The sequence below is a fragment of the Lottia gigantea genome, assembly GCF_000327385.1.
Source record: "Lottia gigantea unplaced genomic scaffold LOTGIsca_5, whole genome shotgun sequence".
NCBI classification, from domain to species: Eukaryota; Metazoa; Mollusca; class Gastropoda; family Lottiidae; genus Lottia; species Lottia gigantea.
In genome coordinates this window covers 857541-882653 of record NW_008709715.1, presented here as the reverse complement: position 1 = coordinate 882653, position 25113 = coordinate 857541, and the positions used below count along the sequence as shown (strand labels likewise).

The following is a 25113-nucleotide window of genomic DNA, read 5'->3' as shown; positions in this document are numbered from 1 at the left end:
AGTTTTTTTTAAATGTTAGATGCTTTAAGGTGACGCCGATTTTCATGAAACTGGGTAAGATGGTTATAAACCATATGCCGAAGTAGGTGTGTTTGACAGTTAATCCACTATCTTTTATTATTCAATGTAGATTTATCTTTTTTTTACTGTTAGTAATTATATTTGGTACTGTTTATATTTTGTAGAAATGATGATTTTACAGATTCTGTAGATAGTTTACAACAACAGCTTGGTATTAGTGATGGGGTAGAAATGCCAGTTGGTAATAAACCAGTTACTGCTAGAGAAACATTTGTTAGACATTATATGAATGAGAGAGAAGATGAATTTACTAATATTCATCCTTTAAAGTGAGTGTTTAAATTGATCCAGTGGATTCCTTTATGTTTTTATGTACCTGTTTCATTCAGGATATTGGTTGCATTTGTTTGAACGAAAGAGAAAAATTTTTTTAACTTTTGATGTGTATCTGGGTTATAAATGGCTGCTTTTTGCCTCATTTCCTCTTTTTGTTATTGAATTAATGCTTGTTGCTATTGCAAAATAGTTAATTGACTAAAGTTGTTACATCATTAATGCTTAATTTGAGTGAAATTGCAAGAATAGTGCAAAACGATGCTATAAGTGCCTTGATGAGGTTACATTTCAAAAGTTTACAAAATCTTCTTACAATCCCTTTAGAAAGGTAGTCAGTAAATATATACTTTTAGATAATTTTTTGAAGTTTCATGATTGATAGTCAACCCATGGCCTCCCACTCTGAGGAAAGGGTGAAAACAAATATTTTGTAATGTTAAATGTATGTATTTGTAGAATATTCTGTGGAACCTGGAATGTTAATGGTCAATCTCCGTCAGAACCTTTAAATGAATGGTTATGTTATGATGAAGATCCTCCCGATATATACGCATTAGGGTAAGTTTCATACTGATAGCTATATTAATTTCCCTCATTGCACACTGCATAGTATTGCCTGTTTCCTTTAGCCCAAACTGTGGAAGAAAAGTCGGATGTAAATTTCCTTTTTGATCATATTTCATACATAACTCTTAGTACTAGTTCAGCCAAAGAAGAGTAAGCCAATGCTGCTATCCTGGTAAAAGTTCCTAGTTGCACACTGCATGGTGTTTACCTTTTTGAATTAGCTTAATGAGATGCAGAAAAGTAGGATGTAAAACTCCCAACAATCACTTTAATAAATTATAACATAATAGATCTTAAATTATTTCAGGTTTCAAGAATTAGATTTAAGTAATCAAGCCTATATATTTTCGGAATCTACAAAAGATGTGGAATGGCAGAAAGCTGTGAGAAATTATCTTCATCCTGGTGCTAGATACAGAAAGGTGAGGTCCATATTAATAGTACTTATTATAGTAAAGTGAAGGACTACTGACCAGGTACAAGGATTGTGGTTTAAACTGATATTAGGATAGATAACGGTATAGTATAGGAATTTATATTGTTAGTGATATGACCTCATTAAGTAATACCGAAATAGCGCCATATCATGTAATAGAATTACCAACTTCATTGACTATCTCTATTCCAATATCACAAATCATTTCAAAAATATTTTAGGGCTAAAATTTACAATTTTTTTTTGGGATCTCTGTATTAGTCAAATCTCTGAAAACTGAACAGGTTAGTAGTATTGACAACTGTAACTGTTTAAAATAAGAAAAATGATATTCATTTTATTTACCTACTTATGTGAAGCGCAGTGGCAGAGTCAGAATTACGTCCGATGGGGGGACGAAATATCTGAGATTGCCCAAGTTTCTAACCCAGTTATGAGATTTTTACCCGAAAAAAGGGGGGCCACTGCCCCTTTGTCCTTCCTTTGGCTCCGTCACTGGTGAAGAGTTAAACTAAGCTTATCGCTTACAATTCGCAGTTCGTGAGATACTCGTGTATCTAACAAAATAGTAATGAGGTGTGCATGGAGTACTTGCAATGCAGACTAATGAAATCCAGAAAGAATGGAAGGAGGTCATGTAGTGTGGTTATTTGTGGTGATTAACAACTGTATCTAAGTGGGCAAAGCCTTAACAGCTATCACGTGAATTATGGTGACATAATAAAGTCTAAATTGTACAGGGTGAATTTCTAATGCACTGAACTTATTTAGAAAGGATTGGGAAACTAAAGTGACGCAAAAGTATTTGGGCATAGAAGCTTATATGTATCCATTTTTATCAATCCATTCACCCCATTCCTGCCGTCGTTTGTCATGTTCTCTTTTCTCTATTGCTTTTTGAACTATTTTAGAATCAGGTTTCGGCACAGTTTCATCCGATTGCATCATCAGCTCTTCTTTTTCCTTGTCAAATATATCATCGTCCCATTCATAATTTAGGTATTGTTTGAGTTTCTGTGGAATTGGTAAACTCTCAGTGTTCCTGGTGTATTGCCTGATTGTTATTCTAGTTGAGGATTGAAGAGATCTAGGTTTAGAACACACTCTCAATAACCAGGATGTTTTAGCTTGATTCAAGTGCCATTGATACACAAATTCTGGTGAATATATCCATTGGGTAATACTACGACTGGAACAGTTGCCATAACGATACATATCTGTAAGGAACTCCATTTCATCACATTCATAAATATATGTTCTATTCACTGGTTTTAAATTCACCTTACATCCATGAAACAGTAGAAGTTTTATGACTTCTTTAATTCTGAAACATTTATGTAAAGCTTCTTCAAATAAGGTTCCTTGATCACTCCCAAGGTTAGGATTGGCACCATGTTCTAACAGTAGCTTCACTATATTGGTATGATTTGACTTGACAGCAAATCTCAATGCTGACCACTGGTCAGAAGACAGTTGGTCTACATGACATCCTAGTTTTAAGAATGTCCTCACATGATGTTCATAACCATTATCTGCTGCTAACATTAATGGTGTAATACCATTATTATCACCAGCATTCAAATGATAACATTTTGATAAAAATCTGTTGAAGGTTTCTGCCATATGATGTTGTAAGTCTTCTTTTGGTGCTGGAACATTTGATTTATTAATTCTAGAAAAATCATTAGTCATAGCTATCATTAATGGAGTACGGCCATCTTTGTCTCTCTTATTGACATCAATACCCATGTTAACTAAACAGATAATGGCATCTAAGTCATCAAAATCCAGTGTTTCTGCCTTCAGATTTTGTAAGAGTTTATGTAAAGCTGTTGAATTATCTCTAGGATCAACAGCATGTATGTTCATACCTCTCTTTATCAATCTTTTCATCATAGAACCCATAGCTCCATCAGCAGCTATCAGCAATGTTGTTTCACCATGCTTGTTTGTGACATTGATATCCGTACCTTGATCAATAAGAATTTCAGCAATGTTTGAACATTTCTTTTCCAAGGCCATGGTTAATGAAATATGACTTACATTGACACTAGACCCATGTTTTAATAATAAATCAGCACAATTGATGTAACCTTTCTTAACAGCTATCATTAGCGCTGTACAATTCTGAAATGTGTCTCTTTTGGTGACGTCAGCACCATGTTCTAAAAGAATCTTCATGATTTTTTCTTGGTTATTATAAGCAGCTTTTAGAAGAGCATTGTTAACATCTTTGAAATGGTATAATCGTGGCGTTTTAAGGATTAGTTTAACTTCGTTTAAATCCCCATCTATTGTTGCTTGTTCAAGTGACCTGAAAATTGATTTAAATTGATATAACATATAAAGACAAAATGAAGTACCCCTGATACTAAAAAGCCAGTTCTGGCAGACCTAGGTGCTGTTTCTAATCTGAAACTTGTTGTACCCTTACCTAGCTTCTGTTAGATAGTTTGCCAAAGGTCATAAAGAATTGGGGACACATAATACATATTATACAAAATAAATCAAATAAACATGACAGTGGTATGCATCAACCCATTTACACGTCAAATTTGAAAATATCATTCCTGATCTCATTCTGATGATTATAAAACTTTTGTAACAAGGTTATTATTGTAATAAGAATTGATTAGAATTTAAGAGTTTTAGGTTGATTGAACCTACAATGTCATCTCAAATACAAACATTTACACTCCCATTCTGTTCTGTTTGTTGTTTACACTTCAGATCTAATCATAAAGATGATTTATCAAACATCTTACTGTTATTTCATACTTCTTAGCCTTGAAAATTATGTAAAAAAAATCATAAGAAAAAGTAAAAAATAATGATCCCTACCTCTTTTTGGTGAATAGATGAGCCATGTTAATGCTCTGACAAGGTATGTGTATGACCTACCTATCAAGTAGGTAATTGATATGAAAGATATATCTGAAATTAAATATGATATCACTCAGATATCTTTACTATTTATCTCTTTGTTTATATCTTATAGACCTGTTTGTTTATTTTTTAATAATCTGTTGTCTACAAATCAATGTTTGCCCAATGCTATTGTGTCAAAATCAACACAAAACTCTTATTTTATACACATGTTTTGCATTGAGATTTTGAGAGAAGGGGGGAGGGGGGGGCTTTGCCCAAATACCTGGGTCCACCCGATACCACCCTACCCGCTGATGGATACATACATTTAATGTGTCAGTTGACCAAACCTATGTCCATGGCATCAAGAAATGTAACTATAAATAGGAAATCCTGAAAGTGATCAAACTAGGCCTTAACTTAGCATTGTTTTAGATGGTATATATATATATATCAAATATTTCTCTCAATATTCCGGATCACAAATATTTTATTATCTTCTTATGTCAAGTTTAATTATTATTTTGTAGTCCTCAGCATCAAACTGTGAAAGACAGGTAGAATACATTATGGCTGAGAAATTGGCTGTTGTAGTGGTTATTTTTATGTATTTTCAGATTAAATCAGTCAGATTAGTAGGGGTTTTATTGATAGTATTTATTCAGGAGAAACATATACCATTTGTCAATAGAAACTTTATTGATACTGATTCAGTAGCTACTGGTATTATGGGAATAATGGTAAGAAATTTATTTTCTAATCATTTGTTACAGTGGATCAGATTGGCCCTATCTGGCATCCAATTAGATTTGGAATTTGTACTTTTAGACCACTATTCTGTGAAAGTAAAATTATTTGTGATGTCTTTATGTTGAAAAGTAGAATAATGGTATATATAGTATGATACTAGTCCAGCTAATCCAGAAATTTTTGTTACCACAAACTACCAAATCGTGGTGCCTACAAATATATTGATTTCACAGTAATTGAAATATAGATTTCTGTTTTTCTATTTCTACCAATGTACACTATATGATATTAGCAATCATTTGCTTATTATTAATATTAATAACTGCATTTCATTTCATTAGAGGTGTTTCAAACAAAAAATTTCATTGAAAATTACTATACAATTTATTGATGAATGGGGTCCGGTACTGTATGTTGACCACATTCATTGAGAAGATATATATATTTTGTAGGGTAATAAAGGTGGTGTTTCTGTCAGATTAACTTTACACAATACATCACTATGTTTTATCAACTCACATCTAGCAGCTCATCAAGAAGAATATGAAAGGAGAAATCAGGTTTGAGATTGCTTCATTTCTGTTTGAAAATACAAATTGTTATTTTTAACCAATCAAAGCATATCATGTAGGATTTATTTCAATGTACGTCTTATGGTATGATGAAACCAATATTGCTCCTTATTTGGTTTCGTTATCCCCAAATCCCCATTAATATTTGAAAATAGGATTGGAAGTTGCTATTTTCAATGAAAGCTTGATTGGTACAGAATGTTTTTTTGTCACTTTTAAAATAGTTGTTTTTTCTTTACAGGACTACAGAGATATTGAATCTAAAACCAAGTTTAAACAGTTTTTACCACCTTTAAATATCAATGAACATGAGTAAGTACCATTGACTTATGTAATTTACCTTTTTGACTCTTTTATATTCAACTCTTATCATCAAGCATCTTCAGAATTCAATGGAAAAAAATCTTTCTTACATAAATGCTGCTAATGTGTTACATATTAATAGTATATTAAACTATGTTTTCAGTATGATATTTTGGATTGGAGATTTAAACTACAGAATATCTAATTTGGGTATAAATGATGTTAAGAAATATGCAGATGAAGGTTTATATGGTAAAATGTTACCACATGATCAGGTAATGTATTAATATGTTCTGTTAAAGGTGGATTTCCTTATTTTATAGAGTCAAATTAAGCAAACTTTTTGACTAAGTGATGTTTCTAATGAATTACTAGGTATTCTTAATCATATCATTATGTTCTTATTGCATATAATTAACCATAGATGTCCATGTATGTACATTCTTGATAAACAAAAAAAGATTTTTTACCTCTCTTGACTCATTGGAATTCTGATGGTAATTCTCTTCTGATTAAGCTAATTATGAATTAATTATGGACATGTGAGACAAACTGGTATTTTACAAAAATTTCATAAATGAAAATAAAGGAACCCATCTTTAAGAAGTATATAGTACTATATGGAATTAAATGGGAATTAAAATTAAAATTAGTGTTTTATTATTCAGTTAAAGCCTGGCTATAAATTATATCATCATTGAGTTGATACCCATTCTAGCCCTAGTCTCCTGATAGTGACCTTCAGTCATACCCATTTATAATATAGTTTATAACCTTGTTGGTTTATACTCTACAGAGTTTATGGTTATCAGATTTTTACTTCGTGCCATTTCAATGGGAGTTGTACTAATGATGCATAAACTCATGACACCTCCCTTGTTTACATTTCTGTACTAATGGAAGAAATAGCAGTAAACTTTGCAGGATCATGAACATTACCTCACAAATGTATGCACTGTCCCTATCCCAATATTCATTATATAAATATTATGTTAATTTTAGTTATCTAGCCAACTTGGTAAAAGTGATGTATTTCGTGGTTATTGTGAGGGTCCTATAACATTTACACCTACTTATAGATATGACACTGGTACTAATAATTGGGATTCCAGGTAAATTTTTATTTTCCATTTCAGACATTTTTCATTTCTAAGCTCAGTGAAATTTTTGTTTTTTTGTTCATTGGAAACAACATATTGAAAAAATATAAAAAAAACTTTTATTGAAATAGTATATAGAAATGCTTAACCGTAAATGAACTGACTATCGCGAATGCTGCTTATAAATTATAATGCATATCTTTTGAAAGTAAAATCATAAATTGCATAGTTTTATTGGAGTTGCAGGACCAACACACATATCTGAATTGTGGTTGGAAGTGGAATGGTGCAAGTCAATCAGGGTCGTTGATAATATTACACATTGTCTCAAACACTGTTGATTTTCAATTTTCTTGAAATTTGTAGTGAAAAGAAACGTATACCAGCATGGTGTGATCGGGTGTTATTTAAAGGAAATGGCATTAATCAACTAAGATATAATTCTCATCAAACTCTATGTGTTAGTGATCATAAACCTGTTAGTGCTTTACATCAATGTAATGTAAGTGTATTATTTATTTAGTATTTACCAACATGAAAATATAGAACCCCGTGTCCATCAGATCTGTCAGTCCCATGTAATTTGATATGCCTATATAAATTTAAAGGGATTGATAAAGAGGTTTTTTGTAAATTTTTTATGTGTATCGGGGAGACGGATAGCATCAATTTTCACCATTCCAAATTCCATGTGGTTCCTACAATTCCACTAAAACTCTGTGTTTGATGACATCACTAATCGCAAAATATGCTTGTGTTGTATAGGGCTTTCTTAATTAGTGACATTATCAAACACTTAGTTTTAGTGGAATTGCTGGAACCACAGATATCTGACTGAAAATTGGAATGGTGCAAAATGATGCCATCAGTGTCCCCGATACACATACAAATATTAGAAAACTTCTTTACAATCCCTTTAAGAAGTCACTGTAATTTGGAAGATGGTAATGTTTTGATGAATGACTTCTGATATTTTTCTGATTAATAACAATTTCTATATGCAGATCAAATCTTTAAATCCATTTTTTATTCACATATTTTACAAAAGAAGTCAATGAAAAGTAAAAAAATTACTTCCTTATGTTCTTTTTAGTCCTTTTAATATCATGATTATGTAATTGAATACATTTCACATTCTGCAAATTAAATGAGGTTTTAAAGGGGATGATAAGGAAATATTAATATAGATTATCCTGTTTAAGTGATGTAGTCATCTAAATATTTACTTTACCATCTTAAAAAAATGTTCTGAAACTGACAACACTATATAATTCAATGATATACTTTTGTTGTATTGCTTAGAAATTGGACATTGTATTTTGATTTTAAAAAGTGACACAGACAGATGAATTTAACTTTTGCTCTGAAAACAAATTTTTAGATGACAGCATGACTTAAAGGTATAAGAAGGATGTATTTATTAAATTATTCAAACTATAATCCACTATTTAATCTAGATACGAGTCATAGATCAAACTAAATATAAGAAGGTATATGAAGAAATTATGAAAAAATTAGATAAAATCGAGAATGAATATTTACCTCAAGTTAAACTAAGTTGTACAGAGGTAAGTAATATATTATTATAATATTTATCTTTATTTTTAGGGATACAAATAGAAGTTATTTTCAGGTGATATAATTATGAATCATGTATTTCTTCAGTTTCATTTTGGACAGATTTTTATTATCATACCATCATGATTTTCATGCATATCCTAGTGTTACAATAAGTCTTAATCTCATAATATCAAGATACCTTGACCTTGCCATATTTTAAGACATTTGAATGGTAAATTTTATGAATGCATGTTTTATTTCAGTTTTCATTTAAAGATGTAAAATTTATAGAACCAAGATCTGATAAATTAGTTGTTTCCAATATTGGACAGGTGAGTCAAGATTGTATTTACCTTTATAATTTTAAAAACTTACCTTTCCTTCTTTGACAAGAAATCAGATGTTGAGTTGTTCAACTGTTATCAAAACTTGTATCACATCAGTTTCAGTTGTTATGCTTCGACTCAGTCAATTTGAGTCTTGCTTTCTAACCTTAAAGTCAAGGGTTCTTTCCCTGTAAATGTCGAGATAATCCTTCACATTTTTCAACCTGATTGTCACTTGTCAGTGATGCAGGGACTGACATAAAAAGGTTTAATCATTCGGTAAGGACAATAAACAGATGCCCTGTGTGCTAAAAGCTACTATGCGCATGTCATGGCATGGCATTGCAGTTTTAATTAGCCCAATTAGATGCAGAAAAGTAGGAGATAAAACCGATTTATTTTTTACCATTCATTGATATGTTATGGCTTATTCAATACATTCTTACATTCCATAACAGTATTCACAGCACATTGAATTCCAGGTTGATTGTATTATATTAAAAGTGCTGAATGAATTATGTTTTGTTTTTTCAGGCACCAGTTACTATAGAGTTTATTAAGAAATTAGATGATAGTGATATATGTAAACCATGGTTACAAGTTACACCATCTAAAGCTGTGTTAAAACCAGGTCAGATATTGTAGTATTAGAAGTATATTGAAATTCATCCATGTTGCCTAATATTGCTTTAAGCAGTTTTAAATTCTATTAAAGAGATATAATTGCTTGTGTTAACAGATTTATTTTTATGGGCAGAAAATCATTTGAAAATGTATCTAAGCCAGTATGGATGGTTTGTGCTTGATTCATTTGGATGAAATAATAACATTACATACAAGGGTCTCTTTCTTGATTCTAAAAAGGTGATTCTAATAAGATGATTGTAATAAGATGATTCTAAAATTGTGATTCTAATGATGTGATTCTAATAAGATGATTCAATAAGATGATTCGAATAAGGTGATTCTAATAAGATGATTCTAAAAATGTGATTCTAATAATGGGATTCTAATAAGATGATTCGATAAGGTGATTCTAATAAGATGATTCTAATAAGATGATTCTAATAAGGTGATTCTAATAAGATGATTCTAAAAATGTGATCCTAATAATGTGATTTTAATAAGATGATTCGATAAGGTGATTCTAATAAGATGATTCTAATAAGATGATTCTAATAAGGTGATTCTAATAAGATGATTCCAAAAATATGATCCTAATAATGTGATTCTAATAAGATGATTCGATAAGGTGATTCTAATAAGATGATTTTGATAAGGTGATTCTAAAAATGTGATCCTAATAATGTGATTCTAATAAGATGATTCGATAAGGTGATTCTAATAAGATGATTCTAATAAGGTGATTCTAATAAGATGATTCTAATAAAATGATTCTAATAAGTTGATTCAGGTGATTCTAATAACTTGATTCTAATAAGTTGTGAAGCAAATGAGCAAACACAAAAGTTCATTTCATAGAAATATATTTAACCCTAGGTACACTAGAAGCTGCTACACTACCATAGAATTAATATCAGTTGTTATCAAGTGACATCACATAACAAGCTTAAGTTTTTTGTTACATGGAATTTATTTTCTGACATGACAGGGTTAACTATCTGTGTTTTATTTGTAGATGAGATATTAAATATTCAGATAGATATATATGTAGAGAAAGCATCAGCTGCTAAATTAAACAGTAAAGATGATACATTAGATGATATTTTAGTTTTACATTTACATGGTGGTAAAGATTTCTTCATATCCTTTATCAAATGACAGAATTCAACTCAAAGGGATGTAATCATCCAAATTTTTTACAAAAAAGAAAAAGAGTTCAATTTCAGCTTTCCATAGCATTTTCCAGAAATGAAATCTAGTGTCTTGTTCTTGTGCAATTCAACAGATTTACTTGTCATTTCTAGTAATATATTTATTTGAAATTATTTCCAATTTTGTCGATTATTACTGTTTGTGGGAAAATTCTTAAAAAAAAAAAACAACAGATGCGACAAGACTTTCCACAATGTTTAATGATAATGATTTATTCCTTAACTAAACTGCAAGTTCCTGTAACTGGGAATTATTTACCTAGTTCCTTTGGTTCATCAATAGAAGCTTTAATACAGATGCATGGACCAATTCGAGAATTAGATATACCTAAATTAGTAGAAATAGTAAGTTGAATTCATATTTTAATATTTAATGCATTAGAGCACATATTATATCACTCATACTTCAGTATTGTTCACTTTTATTTTGGTAACCATATTACATGCATGTTCATATATATAGTATATTCACTTTCTTCCAGAAACAAAAGGCTGCTATTTTAAAGGTAATTGTATATTGTTGTTGTACTGTATGTGATGAAATTGGGATAAGTAATAACAATGTGAACCTGTAGAAATAGGATTATTAATAATGGTTTTGGGATAAGTCATATTGATATCCCAATGGTTAATGAGTCAGTTTCATCATCTGTCCCTTGATCCAGCAAGTCTATATAGTGCTTATTTATTGAGTTTCAACCTCATTGTTCAATTTAAACATGTAGTAGGTTTTACAAAGAGCATATCAAGGGTTGAGTGTTGAAAACTGACTTGTTTATCTTTGAGGCATTAAAATAGAAATAAATTGATGTAAATTAAAAATTGTTTTTATTGTTTAGCTTTCATTATTGTATTTGACCGTGAGATAATATTGGGACAACTAATAACAATGTGAATTAGTAATAGTAATATTGGTTATGGGATAAGCTAATACAACTTAAAAGGGATTAGAATGTATCATAAATAGTATATGTTCATGTTATGATATGTTCAATTTTTTGAAAATGTTCATCTTGATGTTCATGTTAAGCTTTCAATGTATTTTCCCTGTTTTTGTTGATCTGTTTCAATTTTGCTGTATTTTTATTGAGTTTTAAGTTCAAGCAAATATTTCAGTGAACACATTTTCAAATGAATTATTTATTAAACAATATGTGCCTTTGTTCAAATTTCTTATAAAACTCAATTTATATTTTAGTAATCTCTTTGAAATTTTATCTTTAATACAGACATTGTTACAATAGTCATTTTTTTTTTACTTAACCTATTTTTCACTGAACCTATCTTTGTCAAATTTTTTTTAATTAACACGTTTTTTTTTTGCAATCTCTTAAACGCAATTTCTTATTATGCAAAACTTTTAAAGTCAGTTTTGCAAAATTCCAAACACAATTATCATTTCTTTATAAATTTTGTTGCTGATCCTTGATGTTTACCTTAGTTACAATGTTTACCTCACAAATCAATCACATTGCTTAATCACTACTCTAGCAAATTATTCATATATAATCCTAGCTCATCCGATACAACCTCTTCTGATATTTCATATATTTGATATACTTTGACTTGTTTGATAATGTTATAAGTAGTGCAATTGCAATAATACAGTATATACGTACATATTAAATGATATGATGATGTGTCTCCAATGTATACATGTCATGTATTTGATATACTTTGATTTTTACCACAATTGTGATGATACATATATTAAATGGTATAATGATGTGTCACCAATTTATGTTATCTTTTTAGACTACATTTTTACTGCTACTAAATGTGTTTTTATGAAGTGAGGGAAGCGGAATTGGGTACATAATGATTTAATGAACAGTTTTTCTTTCACAATAGATGTGTTCTGACATTATAAGACAAACTTCTTGATTGATTTGTATATTTTATTGTATAGGAACAGCATGGCAGTTTAGATAATTTTGATGTTACATTTACTGGTGGTAGATTATATATGGTACCTAAAGAAATATTTCGAATGGTCAATCATATACATTTACATGGTTTAAAGGAGGTATGTAATGGTTATATCATTATTGAAAGAGGTTTTAAGAAAAGTTTCTACCATTATATAATTTTAATACCCAAATTTATATGATATTTGACAATAATAGACTGAGAGCCTCAGTAGCTCAAAACAGAATGGTAGGACATATAACTTTCTACAGAATACAGTTCTAATGAGTTGGCATGTCTTGATCAGGCCAGTTACGTGAGTGTAGATAATTATCTTATCAATATACACCATTGATTCAAACTGCCCTAGTGGAATACGTCAAATTGACAATAGTCTGCTGTATAATGAAAACGTTTTGCGTTATATTTCCATTGGGTAAATGAAATATTATACAATGACAGTTATTTCCCTTTAATTGTCTTATATATTCTTCAGGAGAGTTTATTTCAACAACCAGGTTTAAATTCTGAGATACAACAAATACGAGAATGTTTAGACACTGGTATACCAGAAACCCTGCGTATCCTTTTGATGAAAACTCCAATATTATGAGCCTGGCATTTTGATGTGATTGTTATAACATAGGTATAGTTTTGTAAAAGAACATGCATTGTTATCTCCTGGATGCATTTTGTTGCTGCTCCTCATTAAAGTGTTTATATACAGTAAGATTTGTGCTAAAAGGTGCTGTAAAGTGGAATTCTAAACTTTTTATGTGTATTTGGGATACTGAAAACATTGATTTGCACCATTCTCATATTGACATATTCAACTTAAACTTAGCGTTTTAAGACTATACCAAAAGCTAGTAATAAAATATAAGAGCCTTTGCCTCAGTGACGTCATAAAACACTGAGTTTGGTCAGACTTTTCTTAATACTTGATTGTCAATTAGTATATCAATGATTGTGAATCAGTTTGTAAACTATTTTGGATAAAAAGGGAGGATATGGGATGAATTTGAAGCTATGTAAAGAATTGTTCTCTGATCTTATACTTCCACCCTGCGAGTTATTGTACTGGTATCCTTAACATAACCTAGCTGGAAGTATCCATTCTGTAGCAGAGTCTTTACTATTATTCCTGGAAGCATTACCAGAATCGGTCATACCTAGTATAGCTTATTATAAATGTCTAGATACCTCCAATAATTATCTTCTTAGTAAACAGGTAAGTAAATACATACAAAGATGCCAAAATATTTCTGAAGGAAGTCCATGGTTGAATCTCATCTGGAAGTCCAAGGTTGAATCTCATCTGGAAGTCCTAGGTTAAGTTTTATCTTGAATTCCAATGTTGAATCTCATCTGGAAGTCAATGGTTGAATCTCATCTGGATGTCCTAGGTTAAGTTTCATCTTGAAGTCCATGGTTGAATCTCATCTGGAAGTCCAAGGTTGAATCTCATCTAGATGTCCTAGGTTAAGTTTCATCTTGAAGTCCAAGGTTGAATCTCATCTGGAAGTGATTTAGATGAAGAGATTATTTTATGCAAACCAATGCTAAAAGATACATCATGAGTATATTAAAATAGAAAAAATTCTTCCAATTGTCTGATTAATAGGAATAGAAAATGAGATATTCCATTAATAGTATTATCACAAAATTATTCAAGCTTTAAAAGATTGTTTTCTTATGCTAAAGCAAATTGTTTTCTTGTCATTCTCTTATAGTTGTTTTTGGTGATTTGAAGAAATAGAAACTAAGTTTAATTATAATCATATACTATAGGGGGTCATTATATATTAAACTTTGATCATTTATCATCATTACATAACAGTTTAATCTAAGTGTATTTTTAAATGTCGTGTCTCTAGGGTTAGAATAACATAAAACATCATATTAACAGTAAAACATGAGTTATCTTGAAGAGAAAGGTAATGATCCATATCTTGTAATGAACTGAATGAATGATGCTGAACATTCATTTCTTAATGAATTTTTTTATTCATTACTCTTTCAGACACTCCTATCCATACCAGACTTTCATCGGAATGTTTTTAAATATTTATGTGCTTTTCTTCGAGAATTGTTAAAATATAGTGAAGATAATAATTTAGATGTAAAATTTTTAGGTAAGTAAATATTTTGAATTGACTGGTATTGTCAACTTTTTAAATAGTTGCTCAAGACTTGTCAGAAATATTGTAATAATGTTTCATAGCATAAAAACCATTCTAGAAAGAACAATTCTCTATGGGTTTTGATGAAACTTGATGTGAGTGTTTGTGATAACCAAAGAATGAACCCTATTAACAGATAAATATATTCTTTCTCTCATTCTTGAAAACGCATTCAATTTTTAGTTCGTAAGCACTAAAAGGCACAAGCCTTGCCAGATTTTGGCAAAACTTGGTAATGTTGTTCATTATCACCTTAAAAAGTTCCAAAAGAAATGTATGACTGAAGGTTGAATATTTCATACTGATGGTTGTTACTGTACTACCAAGTGTATTTGTTTAAAATCAAAGCTGACATTGGGCGTATATTATCTTGCCGGGCAAGCTATCTTTAAAAATATCCTTAAGGGGAACCGTCAAACTCGATACAAAGTTGGATTCCACAATGTAAATGTTTGACTGTCTGTATGCTAACTATAGAGAAACTAAGTTGTCCTACTATGAAAGACTGAAATAAAAGATTTTGATATTAGAAAAGTTCTTATATATCAAGATAAGAAATGATTAGTTCTTATCAACAGTGAATGTGGAGTACAAACCTATTGAAAGTATGTTATTTAGTGTCTGTAAACTACCATTCTACCACTATCAGAGTTATTGGGGTAAGATACTCAATAGTACTTCTATACATTATGTTACTATCTGATCCAAGTTAATATATTCATTGAAACGTCTTATCAATAGTACTATGTTTGTTCTGACTACGTCCAATCACTGTTGAGTTTCTGATTATTAGATAATGATTGGTTCAAATAAATTGCATCAATAAGGTAGGAGGTTATTGATGAAAGGTCAAAGGTTAACTTAATAATGTTTAAGAGTTAAAAAGGTTTGAAGTATTATGACAATTGATTAGAATTTGATAATTCTATTGACTATCCTCTTCAAAACGATCAACCAGAATATTTTGTTGAAGTTGCCTGACAATTTTTTCTGACGCACTTCAAGTGCAGAATTATTCAGTTTATTTACCGATTTTTAGCATGTTGACTCAGGCACTGCATGAATTCAGCCAATAATTGTAACTTGTTCAAAGACTATTTACAAATATAATTTCTCTTAAATTGATGCAAATTTTGTTAACTAGATTTAATAAAGATGAAAGAGGTTTCATTCAGACTGTTTCGTGCCAAAGATTTAAATTGTTTGAATATTCGAAAAGGTTTAATAGTTCATATACATGTAGTTAAACCTGAATAGCATGATCAATCATAATACAAAATATTGTTTTATTGCATTTGATTTTTAGTTCTCAGGGGATCTCTAGCATATACATGAACTTTGTACTGTAAACCCACTTAAATTCATGAGAAATAGATCAGATAGAGTGGCAAGCATACAGAGAACACTTGATGCCACTTAGATTTGTAAACTCAGCTTTCAGTTAACCATGAATGTTTATGAATAAGACTTGGGGTGAAAAAAAGAAATTGATAATATGATAAAAATATGAAAATATGAAAAAAATATGATAAAATGATAAAACAGTTTCCTTGAAAAATAATGTTCCTGTTATCTAGGTCTGAAAAATTGTAACACTCTTATTGGGTAACAAATTCATTATTGAGTTATTTCAATCTTTTAAATGACATTCTTTAGTCTAATAAAATTTGATATTGTGTAATATTGGAAGCCTGTCAATTATAGAACATCTTCACATTGTCAAGCTATTATAAACTTCTTCTTATACCTTGACTGCAATAGGCAATTTTCTAGTATCACCCAGAACAATTTGATTGGATTGTACCCAAGAGAATACAGACATAAAGACTGTTTATGGTTTACAGAGCTCTCATTGGCTATATTTGGTAGTGTACAATCCAATCAAATTGCACCATTGACAAACTTCCATGATAAAAGAAAGGTGACTATTGCAGTCTAAGTATAAGATGAAGTTATAGCTTGATATTGTGAAGATGATTATAGAAATTCTCAAAACTTCTTATAATATTGATCTCCATCTATTACTTCATTATATCAAATTTATTCATAATACTCTCAAAATTACAGTCACATTATTCTCTACCAATTGTATGAAAAATGAAAGAAATATTTTTTTTCAAGAGTTTTAGAATCATTGATATTTTGATACCAAACAGGCGCTATTCAATTAGATATTATTAACATTAAATGAACAATGCATCATTTCACATGCAGAAGTTTTTTATTATTACTCAATGCAGAAAACAGTTCAATATTTTGGTGGAAGTAAATAAAACAATAACCTGGTAAAGGCAATCTGATTCTCATTTCCGGTGTACTCATAAGAAGTTTTTACCACAGTTATATTCTAATGATGTTATTTCTAACCAATTAAAGCATGTCATGTAGAAGCAATTTCTTATTAACAATGACAAATTATGGAATAGTAAAACCTAAACTAGAGCAAAATGACAGTTTCTTTGGTTTGTGCTATCACACAATTTGTCATAATGATTTGATGAATGTTCAAGATGCCAGTCATGAGACCCTAATTGAAGTGTCTATATTGAAAATAAAAGCCAATAAAATAACGGAACAAAAGTTTGGTCTAGTTTTAATTAGACTGTAAATGGAATAGTTCTTGTTTGCTTTATAACGATTATGATTTTCACAATTTGCACACTGCCCTGAGAAACAGTTACTCTTGAAAAAGGCACTTTATTATTCATCTACAATTTGATGAATTTAAAATGCTTCAATATACATTGAATAATCCAGTACTAAGAAATTTCTACATTTAATAATAGAATAGTAAATTATTATGATGTGACACTATATATAGGTTGGAATAAATGTTGTTTTCCACCACTAATAATGACACTGTCTGATGATGTAATTATCTTCTGATATTTAATCATGTAACCTCTATCATACATTTAACCATTTATTATCTCCCTATAATTATCATAAACATTCATTGTCTGGTACTTAGACTGACAAATGGCAACTATGTCTCATTTCATTTTTTTACTACCCTTTTAATAATGGCACACAGTTGACATCCTGTCAAGAACCAATGTGCAGAAGTAAAAATGTAGTGCTGACCAGATTGTTGCCAGTTTTGAAATAAAAGACTTTCATGCGCTACTTAGGTACGGTACATTTGTTTCTGATATTCTTCAATTGTTGGATAATCAGATACCTTTAATACATTAATATGTGACATTCTTCAATGAAGAACACTTAAATCAATTCATTATATTGTGGGCAAAAAACTTAACATTATATGGTACTGGTATATATTATATGGTAAGTCTGGTATCTGGTATATATTATATGCTACTGATATCTGGTATATATTATATGCTACTGGTGTCTGGTGTATATATAATATGCTACTGGTATCTGGTATATATTGTATATGGTACTGGTATCTGGTATATATTGTATATGGTACTGGTATCTGGTATATATTATACTACTACTGATATCTGGTATATATTATATGCTACTGGTATGTGGTATATATTATATGTTACTGGTATCTGGTATATATTATATACTACTGGTATATATTATATATGGTACTGGTATCTAGTATAATATATTACTACATAGTCTGGTATATAAATTGTCTTAACTACTTTACTATTGTATCCATATGACAATAAGAGTTTGCAGGCACTTTCTTTACTAAATCAGCATATTGTTTGCGGAAATTGACACATATTATTGATAGGAAATTGATATGACGATTAGCTTTCATGCAGTTTGTTCTGTTTTTAGCTTTTCTATGGCCATTTTTTATCTATAATAGTTATAAGAGTTGATTAAGTACATAAGAAAGTGATATTATAATTCAAGTAGTTAGAAATCAATGACGAACAAATAAGTTCCATTTTATCAATTAATAGACATATTCTTTGTTACACCTTGATAGAATCCAGTATTGATTCTAATAATATAGTCTGAAACTCTGTCTTATGTGTTTTATTTGCTGTTGATAATGTGTCAAGCATAATAATAAATATCTAGATTTAACTAGATTTCCTAGATTTTTCGGAAAATCAGGATTATGGAATTATAGTTCACAATCTGTAAAATGTACAGCAAGATATTTCATTCCTTTTGTGGGTTGCCAAACTCATTCTAATCTAAAGATATCTATACAAAAGTCAAGGCTGCATATTAAACTAATCAAAAGCTTAATATCAGCTAAATCACAACTGACTATAATAAATTGTAGGTTAATTTCTTACATTTAGATGAGTGTTTTTCAACTGATGTCAGATCTGGAATGACTATTGTAGCTCTAAGAATATAAATGAAACAAATATCAAGAGACTTGGCTTTACAAGTTGTGATCACAAAATGGTGCATGTTTCAGACTAAGAAATAAGAAAACTAAATGACTAATTATAATCACATCAAACTCACATAAGATAAAATCACTTAATAATACAATATAATAAGACTTAATGTTAGGCATAACTGTTTTAGATAGATCTTGATTTGGGTAAAGATACAGAATAGTAGCAGTTAGTGTTTTTAGTGTATGCAAATATATGTGACTTAATTGCCACATAATTATGCCTGAGAGGACTTTTGAACATTTTATTTAGAGGGATTGATTTTCACTTCAAAATAAGACCTATCACAGGACCCCCAGGTGGGGTATGGGGGGGGGGAGGGGGGGTCATGACTATGTTGCCCTCTTTAAAATACACTACGAAGATGAAAATCTCAAATAAGTGAAAATTCAGTCGTGACTTCTGCTAGGATATGTATAAAATCATACCATACAGCTGAAATATACTACAAAATGTCCAACTAGTGAACTTACAGGTACACTTAAATTCCAGAACTCCTTTTCAGCCTTCGCTCCTACATCCTCAGGCAGATATTGTGAAAGTATTATATCCTGGTATATAACAGTATATGTGGCCTATATTATTATGACATAATGTGCTACATGTATTATTATATGGTTTAATCAACAATTCAAATATACAGAACAATATTCCTATTCTATTCCATGAACTCTATATTTACTATGTTGAGTGATTTTTCATGTTGTGTCAATTATTCTCATTCTCCAAAGAATAGCTTTGTTTTAATATTTTGAATCCTATAATGTTCTATAATTCAACTAATTTTTGTGTAAAGTGACCCATAGACCATGCAATGTTCTTTAAACAAATATTGAATGTTGATATGACATTTTGTAAGAGAGAATGGTGTCAATATTTTACTGTTGTTCTGTTAGGATATTATTAAAAGGTGTAGTAACTACAACTATGCAAATGAGGCAAATGTTTAATATTGGGTGAAAGAAAATAAGAATATATCATGATATCTACTAAATATATCACTTATTTGATATCTAGGGTAAAGGTGATTAATGTTTGAAGTCTACATGCATCCAATCCCTTTGCCCATGTTTTTGCCTCTTAGAGAAAAGACCCTACTTATATCCATCCATGGTGTAATCATACAAGCAACTTTCTCCATGTGAGTCCTCCTTACTTGTCATAGTTAGACCCTTTTGATCAGATCAAAGTATAAGTTTGCAAACATGAACATAAAAAAAAAAAAAAGAATATACCACAGTTTTAATTGTGTTGTTTGGCTTCGTTTTAATCTACCAAGTGTTTCATTATAAATAAGATATTTTTGAAGGGCTTTTTAGTTTCTATGAAATAATCAAAACTGCAAATTTAAAAAATTAACTGTCCATTTACATTAATTTGAAATAATTTGCCTTAAAGAAATCTTTGGAATTAATTTTAGTTTCTATTGTATGGATGTTTTCTGAAATGAAAAGTCTTTTAATTATTGAAAGATAGAGCATTAAAATAGGCTGTAACTGGCCTCAGGAAAAGTTGTCTGAGTAACTAAGTGAAATTATAATAGATTCAATTTTCAACATAAAGTTTTTTTATGTTTCTATTATACATATTATTGTTAGATAATTCAAAAATGAACACAAAATGTATCTTGACCTACTCTCTTGTCACTCTGATTTCATTTTTTCAGTTAATACAACTTAATTCTAGTAATGTTAGTCTAAGACTGTCTTGTGATTTTACATTACATAAATATTGGAATTTACATGGGGCAATTTCTTTCAAAAACTTGGGTCATTTTAAGTGCATTTTCTGTAAAATTGCTTGTCTTACTCTTAAGCACATAGGTCATATTATAAGTTCTTGTATTTGTGATACAGATGTGTTTCAGCAAGATTTCAGATTTTGTCGAAAGTGTCTAAGTTATGTTTTTTTTTTAGGATTCATCACTCTAATGATACCATTGATTAAATAAAAGTATAGTTTTTTGCACATAGAATACTAAGATTTTTCTAGTAGTTAATGAGGATATCCCAGCCAATGCTGTTGGAAGCTACAGTCTTTGACCCTAACTGAAGTGGCTATATCTTTAAAAAAAGGGAATGAAAGATTGGTCTAAATTTTGAAGCCAGATGGGTGTTAATTTTTTATTACTTTAAGAATACTTTATTTTTAGTAAAGTAAAACAATATCCAAAAAATCAGAAATGATTGACAAGGGGTATTTTCACATAAAAAAAAAACAGTTTTCTTGGGTAGTTATGGATGATTCCTTAACAATGCTTTTGGAAGCTAGCTTGGTGTTAACCCTATCACTAATAGGATATCATTAAATAAAACAAAATGCAAAAAGATCAGAAATGATTGACAAGTAGTGGGGTATTTGCACATAAAATAACAGTTTTCTAGGGTAGTTATAGATGATTATGTAAATAGAGAATAAGATAATGATTTAGATTGATCTGATAGAGTAAAATAAGAAGAAGAAAGAAATGAAGGAATGAAATAATACTGGCAGATTTATTGTAGTATTACAGTAATCTAATTCTTCATTATTCTAATAATTATACTTCTTTATCCTTTACTTTATCAATATCAATTGTTAGACCATCTTCTCATATAACTTCAGACTGAAAATGATCCTATTGTCTTTGTATGATTGGTTAAAATAGTTAAATTTCAGCTATCCATATCACTTTTCAGATTGAAAATTATACTTCAAGTTCTTCTGCAATTAAATGAAATACAGTAGTGGATTTGAAAACAACATAAATTTCTAAGGCAAACATGTATTTCCAATAAGATAATTCTGGCATATTCTGGATATTGACAAAGATGCTTCTAGACACTATCTGATTCTATAACCATCAGGACCTAATCTTTGTGATTCCATGAGATATGTATGCAACTTCATACTTCCCAGCTTCATGAGTGAAAGCATCTAATGTGAAGTTGGGAGATATAAGCAATGGAAAATCAAGTATTAGGCTGTATGCATATGATATGTAAGTTTATAATATAATGTTCAAGTGTTATTATTTCTCGTTACAGCATCAATGTTTGGGGAGGTATTTTTACGTCCACCAAAACCATTAACAGATCCAAGGTTAAAGAGTGATGCTCATGCAAAACAAGCAAGAAGAATGGAAGATGACAAGAGAGCTGCCTTTATTTATCATTTTCTAACTAACGAGTATGATGACTAGACTAGGACAGTGTTGTGTGGAATACTTTTAGAATGGTACCTGATTGGAAGTAGTGATTCTGAGCAAAAGGTTTACCACTTAGTCCCATAGCCTAGAAGGCAATTCAGGAATGATAGATATTTAAAAAAAAAAATGTGCACATTGTGCTTTAGTAATGTATTCGTGAGAAATGTGTTTTAATATGGACCCTGCCCACACACTTGACAACACAATACATGGTTATTTTCACTAACACATATATTAATTGTGTGCACATATTACACATGCACATCACTGTGTGTTATATATCAGTGAAAACTCAACACAGAAAGTTGATCTCCATAGATGGATCCTGCCATATTTAAAATTATTTAATGGAGTTCTATTCGAAGCTGTTGGGTATAGCAATTATCAAATATGTGCTTTCAATATATAATATTAATTTATTATTAAACTGTGTGCTTGACTGTATCGATGTGTTGAATCTTTAAGCACACAAAATTTCTGGCCTGCTTTATATGCATGCATGGGTCTAGGTGAGTGGTATGCCAAGGTGCTTTGAGCAAAATTTTATAATGCCAAGAGTCTCAGTGCAGTTCCATTTATTATGCTTAATTTCTGAGAATATTGGGGTCAATGCAGTGTGCTATCAGTCTTATATACCCGGGGTTGATTGTGATATAAACTTCCAAACTATAATTGTTCTTAGCTTATTAGATTTTACTTGTTTATTATATAATAAGCACATTCCAAAACTTTATAAAATAAGCACATGAACTAGATACTAGATAGAGCAAATATTTAGAAATTTGGTAATAGCTCTTAGGGATATTTTGGTGCTTGAACCAATTTAAAGCATTAACATGTTAAAAATCATTTACATCTGCTTGCTTTTAGCCATTTAAAACTCAGCAAGAAATTTTTAACATTTTCTTATTATGTTTTAACCTGTATGCAATTGTTGCCTTGCTTATAAATTCTACAACATATTTGACAGTGTATGATTTAGGACTTATGTTCCTCTATTTGAAATGGAACAACTGAGATTCAGATTGAAGACACCAACCGATTACCTTGAATTATTAAGTCCTAAATTAGACACTGTAGTATATAAGATTATTAACATTATTTACTGTGTATGTATTTATTCTATTGAGAACTTCATTTATTTTAACTATTTTTAATTAACAAATTGTTGAATTTATTTTGTAATAGCTTAAAGTAATCTTGTTATTTATTGTTTTAATATATTATGTAAACGGCTCTGTGAAGTGGACACATGCAAATAAATTATGTAACTTGTTAATTTTCATTTATGTTTTGGTGCCATGACTAGAATCTCTATATAAGACAATATATTCATTAAACTAATAAGCATGTTTCAAAATTATTTAATTTAACGGATTATTACTTAGTTTTATAGATTTATTAGATTATAGAGAGTTTCTGTTGTATAGTTATGACACCAGGTAAATCTACTGATGAACAAAGATTAATATTGGCCAAGTTTAAAAATTTTCAATTTTTTGGTCATCTTAAGAGATAGTATATCTTAAACTTAAACAAACTGATATGATACCATTTCTCTAATAAAGATATCATGTGACCTAGGAAAAGAACCCCTTGTCATTCATGGGTTAAAGTTAAGACCTTTGTCCTTAATATTTTGACCTAGTAAAACTATTCCTGTAATTATTGTAAATGATAATTTATCAAATTTTTCACCATTTTCAGAAAAATTCATTGTCATTCATATTTTGTCCAGAAATTAAAAAATTGGTAGATGTACATCTTTAACAGCTTTTCAGAATTTGAATCCAGTATGGTTTCCAATGAAATCAAACAAAAAACCATATAAACCTATATAGCAAATACAGAGACAACCATTTCTCTTAAAGCACTAAAAATTCTCAATGAAAATCATTAAATTCCTAACCAAAGGTGACATGAGTAAGTTATATTTTTACACCTGAAAGAATTTGTCTGTTTCCTGAAGGCAAAAGTTAACCTTTTAAGATCTAACAAAAATAAACCACAAAAGGATATATTATGGTATAGCACACTTCTTTAACAACAAAGCATGTAACGTTTCAACATAATTTACAGGTGTCTCATCAGATGAAAATGAGTCTTTTAGGTTAACAGATTCTGGAAATAAATCTTAGGATTGCTATAGAGCAAAAGAAATGCTTTAATTTTTACCTTGAATGGCTTATCATTTTCAACATGAGTTCATAACATTTCATGTTCATAACTGAAAATTTCTGAATCTTAACTTAATTTGAAACTGATAGAGGAAATGTGTTGGAGGTACTTTTTGAGACTGAAATTTAATTTTTATACACGTCACTTTACCATTCTTCATTAGATTTTATTTCAAATAATTTGTGACAGAAAATGTCATTATTTAATTTTCTACGACAAAATTTTACAAAGACCCTGGAATAAGATTATGCCCAAGTGCAGTTTATAAATCTAATTTTTCACAAGTCAGTATAAAATGCCTATAGATTAAAATTTGATTAGAAAATAAGAATTTGCTTTCACAAATGGATACTGCAATATCGATACTGGAAACCTAAAAGACAATCTCAATTTGTTGAAGAAATGAACTGCAATAGAAGATCTGTATCTTCTTCCTTTCAGATTCTACACGTCAGATTTGTATCATTCATGCTTGGGATAATCGTATTGAAAAGTTGCCTACCATCTTTATACCACCTGATCTCTTCGTGAGGATCAAGTAAAGTGGCTTTCTTCGGGAATCTGGTCCGAAAACACAATCCCAAAGAGAATATTCGAAATTACTTTTACGAGGTGAGAATAATCTTCAGAATTG

At 30.0% G+C, this 25113-nt stretch overlaps 1 protein-coding gene across 1 annotated transcript; it reads left to right on the top strand.

Moving 5' to 3' along the window:
- Positions 1-192: 192 nt before the first annotated feature.
- On the top strand, positions 193-22295 carry LOTGIDRAFT_106380 (hypothetical protein; the record flags this gene model as incomplete). The annotated part of the gene is made up of 19 exons (XM_009061763.1): positions 193-350; positions 814-915; positions 1232-1346; positions 4846-4968; positions 5431-5538; positions 5792-5862; positions 6017-6128; positions 6856-6965; positions 7320-7455; positions 8411-8521; positions 8777-8845; positions 9374-9470; positions 10479-10589; positions 10910-11023; positions 12603-12700; positions 13079-13163; positions 13686-13805; positions 14625-14717; positions 22141-22295. Coding segments are annotated over 19 exons (2088 nt in total), but the record flags the coding sequence as incomplete, so codon positions are not given.
- Between the last annotated feature and the right edge of the window lie 2818 nt (positions 22296-25113).